The following is a 7,897-nucleotide window of genomic DNA, read 5'->3' as shown; positions in this document are numbered from 1 at the left end:
GGTTTGAGGAGTCTCTCAGAATGTGGACTGAACAAGACTAATTATGGAGAAAACGGGAAATTCATGCATGTTGTTGTGAGGCCCCTGGGGCTAGTGTCACATAAGAGACAGAGCTGCTGAATCTTGGCCTTTGTGGCTGGGGTAACCCCGAGTTTAGGTCCTGAGACAAACAACATCCTAGGCCAGCATAGGAACAACATTTGGACCTGGGGGTGAGTCTCCTTAGGTCCCTCAAAGTCCTCGCTGTCCCTTCCTAGCCTAAGGCCCCTCCACTCTTTAGAATACTCCTGCTCTGGCCTTGTACTTTTCGATGGCCCAAATAACTGGATCTTTCCCTGCTTTCAGACACCATCCTTGCTCATTTTTGTTTTGTTTTGTTTTAGGGTAGAATCGGGAGCTTGAGGCGGGGCCCTGGTGCTATAGGTACTACCTACATAGCCTGGTGCCACCCTGGTTCCAGGAGCTGACTCCAGTCACTTTCTCCATGAACACCCAGCACACAGCAGCTCACAGGCAGCTCTGTGAAGTTTCCTACTCCTCGCAGCTAACACAGAAGAAGAGCTCCTTCACCTCTGAGCTCCCTCCTCTCAGCAAAACTGACTTAAATCATTGATTTGAGCAATCACTCATGCAGTAAGAATTAATCTGTTTGGCATTGGGTTAATAGCACCTGCTTTGATTTCCACCATGACTAAGATGACTCCTGACGGCACTACTTATTAACTGCTGTGACTCTGAATAGTCACTTTGCCTCCCTGAGTCCTGATTTCTTAATATAAGACAAGTACCTCTCTCATCAAGTACTAACTACAATTTTAGATGTCTTAGCACTATAGGTAACTGCAGCTTTTGGACCAATACACAGTAAACATATGTACTACTTGCCATTGCTATTATTAAGGGTGTACTGGATGCTGGAACACCAGGGATATACAATTGACACATCCAAGAACTAACCAGCCTACTGGCACAGGCAGACATACAAACCAGCAATCTCATTCAGTGTGACTAATGAAGAAGAAATGGCCACACGGCAGGAAGAGCGGTTACTCAGGCTAGCCTGCAGGCAGGGCCAGCAAGGGAGGCGTCTCGGAGCGTGAAAGCTCTGAGCCATGATACCAAAATGTGGGAGGAGTTGGAGGAAATGGTTTGTAGTGTGAGGTGACCTTCACTGGTTCTGGGATGGGAACAGTTACCTGTGGAGTCCTGGGTGTGCAAACCTAAGCACAGTAGAGAGAGAGGGAGCACAGTCAGGATGGGAACTCGCCCGTTGCGAGGGACAAGCAGCTGCTGGTGCCGGCAGAAGAAATCAATTGCATTTTATAGAGTTCACTCTGGTGGACTGTGGTGGGCAAATGGGAACAGTAGATTGGAGGCACCCAAGCCAGAGCTTTCCATACAGCCTCAGGGCAGCCTGGCATCCAGTCTGGCATTCTTGCTAGGGTCCTTGGATGCTGGCCCTGGTGGCACAGCTGCCCGTGGTGCCTTATCACTGGCTCCAGATTTCCGGCTGACAATCTTATCGAGCCTTGCAGATTCACCCTCTCCTTTCTTCTGCAGTTCCAGCTCTGGACTCTGGCTTTTCCCACCTTCTCTCCATTCTTTCCCTGCAACAGGCTCACTCTTGCCAAAGCCTCAACTCCCAACCCGGCTCTCCCAGAGCAGAACGAGCCCAGCCCTTCTCCCCTCAGCCTCCCCACCCCACCTCCTCGGACTCCAGTTGTTCAGCTGAGACATGCCCTGTCTCATTTTCCCATTGATGACTCATGGATCAGGCCGGGCGAGGCCCTGGCTGCCAGAGCAGGGGGAAAGTTGGTGGCAGCAGCCCCTCCCTGGCCTCACAGTGTCCTCTGGCCCAGCTGAGCAGTTTTCTCTCTCCTGAGAGTCTCCTGGCACCCTGACCTGCCTCTGTCACCAAAGGGGCTTTTCCCCTACTCAGCAGTACAGCAGGCATTCCAAGGGTGAAGGCCTCTGCTCCTTCTTGGAAATTCACAGCAAAAAGGCCAACCTTGCGATCCAAAAAGCCTGAAACTCCCCTAAAGGTCTTTTGAAATAATATGTTCTGGGAGCCCCAGACCTCTCTCTACAGTGAGAGCTGAGAACCCAGGGTTCTCAATTTTGGTAAATATCCATTCTGTTCTAACAGTCCCCACCAACGCATGTGTGCCAGGGGCCTGCTATGTGCCAGGTTCACAAGAGGGTCTCTAATGGTGAACTTTAGATAGCTTGGGACTCACCTAGCAGAAAGGACACACCGAAGCTGGCTCTGGGCAAGAACCGAAACACACTTGGAACCAAGGCTCAGTCTCTAAAAAAGTAGGGAGCTTCAGAAACCAGAGCCTGATTCCATCCCCCAAGCAAGCACCTGCCCTCTGCCCTTGACGCTCTGCCCTGCCCGTGTCTGCTGCCCTTTGCAGCACAATGACCCCTCTCAGCTCTGCTGAGGTCAACACTGAACAGCAAGGAAATACTGCCCAGTGCTTTGAGGCTTCCTGTGGCCAGCTCCACTGGTCCCGGTTGCTGTTGGTTTGTCTGCCACTAAATTCTGGGTTCCTAGGGCAGAAACGGGGCCTTTTTTTTGCTCCTCCACATCCACTGGAAATCAGAGTACCCAAGAAGAGACACTATTTCTGCTCATCTTCCTTCCCCATTTCTGAGTGCCCAATGCCTCACTTCTTTAAGTCTGAATCTCCACCACCAGGAGCAATTCTTGGGCTTTGCTGGAATAGTCAGTCGGCTGTTTCACAAGGACAGGAAAACTAACCCTTCCCCACTGACAGCTACATCAAGGCAGGAATGGCAACTTTCTCTCCATTCCTGAAGCATGTAAGTGCTGACTCTCTCCACCCAAAGAAGAAGACATCATCAACGGATCACAGTGCGCATGCTGGCTCAGCCCTAACCTTTATAGCATCGATCTAGGTTAGCATGGGAGATGATGATTTTTTTGACCTGGTGGGATTAAGCGATCCATGGGGTAGTGGTAGACTGATGAGATAATAAGTAGGATAATGGTTAACGGTCAACCATACACCCATATTCGACTGTAAGATACAGTTCCCATCCCACATGAGGGAGACTTCTAAGGACCAAGGACACGAACAGGAGAAAGGGAAAGTTTGATTCGAAAACAAGAGACACCAGAAGGGGTGAAATATGAGAAGCCAAAGGTTATTAAAGAGACTTCAAATTCTTAAGAAGTAAAGTTCCCTCGGCCTCATTGTTCCTTCTGGAGAGACTCTGAAGCAGGCACCGCTCTGCACCAGGGAGGGGAGAGACTTGCTAGTTATCCTGGGAAAGGTCGCAGGGGTCACTCGGCAGCCGGTTCTGGTTCTAACTCAAGGTCCTGATTCCTCTGCAGCTTCCCATGTAGAAATGACCCCCCCTTTTAGCCACCAAGGAAGTCTTCATTACGTATTAATGTGTGCATCTGCATGTGTAAACCACAGGGAGAGAAGCCTACCTGGAAACTAGAGCCACTTCCCAGGTTAGTAGGGACAAAGTCACCCTCTACAGAAGAGGCAGCTGCAGGACTGTGACATTCTTCAGTCACACTGGGGCCCTTCCTTCCTAAGGCCAATGAGGCCATGTCTACTGGGGGTACAGTGCCTGTATCTCTCAAGTTACATCTTTCAGAGGGCCTGTGGGCTAGAGAAGAGATGCTCCAAAGCTCTAGGTGTCCTGCAGTTAAAAGAATTTCACTCAGTAGACAGCGTGGTTACTGCCCATGAACTGGGCCTCTTCATTCTGGAATAAGCATGAAATGGTAAAGGGCCAACCCTTACCCCACCCCCACCCCCTCCAGGCCCAACACCGAAGTGAGGAGAGGGCAACAGGGGTGAGGGAAGAAGTGTGCAAAGAAAGGGTACAGATGGGCGGGGGGTCCCAAAAGGACCTAAGCAGCAGGAGACCCCCCCAGGCACAGGCCTCCAGCCCAGCAGACCCCCCTCCACAAGCTGAGTCCAGTGGTTGTCCTAAGGTAGGGTGGTCATCTTCTGGACCCCAGGCTGGCCTCCTGAGTTCTGAGGCACTGGCTTAGCACGCCATGAAGAACAGCCCTTCTTTGGGCATGTCTCAAAGCCAGAGGTCAAACAGCAGTCTGCAGAACCCAGAACCAAGGGCTGGACCAGGTAAGGCCCAAGTACTCCATCATGATACTGGAGGCCAGGCCTGTGGCTCACAGGTCTGAGCTGGATATAACAACAGTCAGTGTCCAGGAACTGAATCTTCATGCTCAGCCCCTACTGGCTTCTGCTCTCCGTCTCTGGCCGGTTGGCTCCTTCCATGATGATGGGTATATCTTCCTCATGTTGATAGCGTCTGGCTCATCACACGTAGTCAGGCCCCAACCAACCAAAGCGGACAGAGAAGCTGGAAAGCAAGAACAGTAGTTTAGGACGGTTGATTTACTGCGTGCCTCACACCAGGTCTTCTCAACCTTTTCTACACCAGAACAGAAGGAAATAATGTGACCACACCTGTTATCCACAGGGAACAGGTTCCGGGTCATACCACAGACACTAAAATCCGGGGGCTTCTTTCTCTAACAGGGTGTAGTTTTGCATATAACCTATGCAAACCTCCCATATGCTTGAAGTCATCTCTGTATTATTGTTAATACCTAACACAATGTAATGTTATATAAATTGTCATTAAACTATACTGTTTAGGAAATGGTTGGCAAGAAAAAAAGGTCTGTGAGTGTTAGGGCAACCATTTTTTTTTTCCCCAAGTATTTTTTGACCAGGGATTGACTGGAGAGACGGACAGAAGGCTGATGGCATGATAACATGCTGTGGCCAGTGGAAACTGCTTCCTCCAGCCCCTCTCTGCATCCTAAGGGATCAAGGAGGACCCATTCTTAGCCCAGCGCATTTGTTTTATATCCAGCTTCTCGGGGGGGGGGGGCAGCAAACCGGAGTCTCAAAGGGGCGGAGCACTAGATGATCCCTAGGATCACCTGACCTCTGTTTACTGGAGATGGAAGAGGAGGTGGATGAGGCACTGTGGGTGGTGTAGCTGGGTCCAGAGGGACCAAAGCTTCCGCTGGAGAAGTTAAGGGCAGAGTTATATAAACCCCTCCTTAACCCAGCTCTGGTTCCCATGAGGGAGTAGTATCTGGGGAAGAGGGCACACGGCTAAGTGCCATGGCTTCTAGGTTCTATTCTTGGTCCCTCCCTTGAGCCATTCTAACCACAAACCAACCCTCCTCCCCACCCCCGCCAACCTTCTGCCTTACTGTTCAAGGAGGATTAAGACATCGTGAATAGTGATGCATGGCCCCATCCTGTTCTCACCCACCCATCCCTCTTCTAGCTTCTCCTCCTCTGGCCCAGCATGCTTTTGGCCAGCACTCGTGGATAGGCCAGGCCTATCGTCCCTGCAATGATGTCCTGGCCACATCTCACATTCCACATCTCACACTCCTTTATCCTCCCCATACCTCAGTCCTGGAGCCCCAAATCCCATTATCAAGAATGAGTTTTTGAGGCCATTGGCTCAGCCCAGCCTTCTACTGAGGCCCCATGTGGGGAGCTAGGACAGCATGGTTTTGTTCGCAAGCCCTTATAACTCCTTCAATACACCGTAGTGAGTTGTCACCGCAGTTCAACGCTTACATTTTCCAACATGCATTCATTCTGGAAGAGAGTCATACAACGCAAAAGTCCTATGTTGGATGAACCAATCTCTGAGGAGGCCTATCCCACCCGTGCTCTCTCTCCTAAGACCCATCTTCCTCTCCGACACTTGGGTCACATTAAGGACCCTCCTGCCTGGAGCTCTAGGGAAAGGGCCTGGCTCTGCTCACTTGGCAAAGGGTCCGGGCTTCCCAAATACATTCTCTTCGGATCCTACTCTCTGTTGGTCCCAACAACCTTTCCTGGGATCGTCCAGCTTTGGGATAGAAACCAAAGCCTCTGGTTTTCTATAGAGAGCAGAGGAGGAATAAGAGAGAGGGTTCAGTGCTCTGCGACTCACCTGACATGTCTTCTGGGCACGGAGATGGGAGGGGGCATGTCGATAAAATGACACGCCTCGTGGTTTAGGACACGAGGGTCCCAGTCCCAAGACTCTGCCGGGCCCGCACGGTCTGGATGGCCTGTTGATTCTTGAACTTGACCAGGCCCAGGGTGATCTGAGCGTTCCAGCCGGGGTCTTCGAGGGGGCAGCGGAAGTCGATCTCGCCCCCGCCTTCGGTCACTAGCGTGAAGTAGATGTGGCGCCCGGTGCTCTCTACGCACTCCACGGCTTTGATGCGGGCGAAGCTGAGCTCCTTGGGCCGGCCGCCCGTGCCCTTGGCCTCGAAGAGCTGCAGCCCGCGCTCGGTCAGCACGCAGCGCTTCCGCTTCCACAGCTGCAGCAGCCCGCCGCTGCGCTTCTCCAGCACGCCCTCCTTCAGCACGGTCGCCGCCGCCGTCATGGGCACCCCGAGGTTCCCACAGCGCTGGAGGCTGCGGCGATCCCGGCTGTCCCGGCTCTACAGCGCCGGCTTCTCGCGCCCTGGGGCTGGTTGGCCTTGCTCCCTGTCCAATCGAGCCTGAGGCCGGGGCCGCGTCGCAGACAGCGGGGACCGGGAGGCGCGTGCAGATGCTACTCGCTCGCCGCCGGCTTGGGACCCTGCGCACCGCTCCGACCTCCCCGAGCCTCTACCCGGTGCCCTGCGCCTCGCCGCCCGCACGCCCGCTCCCCTACGCTCCGTCTGCGCGCTGGGCGGCTGGTGGCGGGATGTGCCCTTACATGTTCCGCCGCTCGCCTCCTGCGCCGCCCGCCCGCCCGCCCGCCGCGCATTCCTGCCCCGCTAGCCCTCCCCTCTGCGCCGCGCACCCGCCCGGACAGGGCCCCGGGGGGCGGGGCTGCAGCGGGGCTCCAACACCCATCAGCAGCGCCGGCCCGGGAGGGGGCTGCTTACTCAATAGCCTGCGGGCTGCCCCTTCTTAAAACACAGCCTCCGGGCCCCTCACCCGACCCTCCAGCCTCAACCGCTCACCCCAGCCTCACACCCAGGACATAGCAGAAAGGGGAGGGGGCAGACGAGGAGAAGTGGGGGAGGGCCGAGGAGCGTCTTCTAGAAGAGCCAGGTCATTGCTGGCCTGGGGTGGGGCGGACTTGGCGATAGCGCAGTGACACCGTGGCAGGGTGGGTGTCAAATACTGGCTGCTTCTCAGAGCGCAAGAGTTCTGGTCCCCCAGCCTCTGCAAAAAGCTAGTGTTGGGTCCCTCTACCATCATCAGCAGATGTCTCTCTGCTGGGCTCAAGGGAGGCTGGCCACAGATCGGACTATTCTCCCACCGTTCCCTGCGTCTACTTAGGGTAGGCGTTAGAAAATAGTGTGTATAAAGTGGGGAGAGAGAAATCTTGATGGATCAATGGAAAGTAGACACACGAGCTGTGGGTGTGGGGTTGTCTCACAGAGCATTAACTTGGAGCCCAGCCATGCCTACTGCAGTTAGCCCTCAGCCTGTGGCTTCTCTGCAGATTCCACACCAGAGAATGGGCTTCTCCTGGGGTCACTAAGCTGAAGGGAGACAGGCTTCTTTCAGTTGGCTTCCAACCTCTCTTCCTTGATTGCATTATCTCTCCTACCTGGCCAATGGTCTAACCTTCTTCCATACTTTCATGTGTCAAATGGGATAACTAATCTGTCCTGATCTGGTAGGACTGGTGTGAAGGACAACTTAGTGGCTCTTCATGAAGGACCCGGAACAGATCTGGCAACTCAATTATTCCTGTCTTCCTACTGTGTCTTCCTTTATATAAGATCAGACGCCGGAGAAAGATGTCTCTCCTAGGGCCTTGTCTGGCCCTCTTGGCCAACCCCTCCAGGAAAAGTTTCTTAAACATCTACTCATGGACATGTTAATCGTAAAGGTTCTGGGACTAATGATAAACAATTCAT

General features: G+C 53.5%; 1 protein-coding gene across 1 annotated transcript; it reads right to left on the bottom strand.

The window, feature by feature from the left end:
- Positions 1-3,715: 3,715 nt before the first annotated feature.
- On the bottom strand, positions 3,716-6,764 carry Phlda3 (pleckstrin homology like domain family A member 3). The gene is made up of 2 exons (XM_021198616.1): positions 5,980-6,764; positions 3,716-4,371 (listed from the first exon to the last, which is right to left on the bottom strand). Exon 1 carries the CDS (start codon positions 6,419-6,421, stop codon positions 6,044-6,046), a length of 378 nt encoding a protein of 125 aa, XP_021054275.1. The 5' UTR covers positions 6,422-6,764; the 3' UTR covers positions 3,716-4,371; positions 5,980-6,043.
- Between the last annotated feature and the right edge of the window lie 1,133 nt (positions 6,765-7,897).

Source organism: Mus pahari, chromosome 5, assembly GCF_900095145.1.
Source record: "Mus pahari chromosome 5, PAHARI_EIJ_v1.1, whole genome shotgun sequence".
In the NCBI taxonomy this organism is placed as follows: domain Eukaryota; kingdom Metazoa; phylum Chordata; class Mammalia; order Rodentia; family Muridae; genus Mus; species Mus pahari.
The sequence above is the reverse complement of the archived record's forward strand: the minus strand, read 5'-3'. Positions and strand labels throughout refer to the sequence as shown.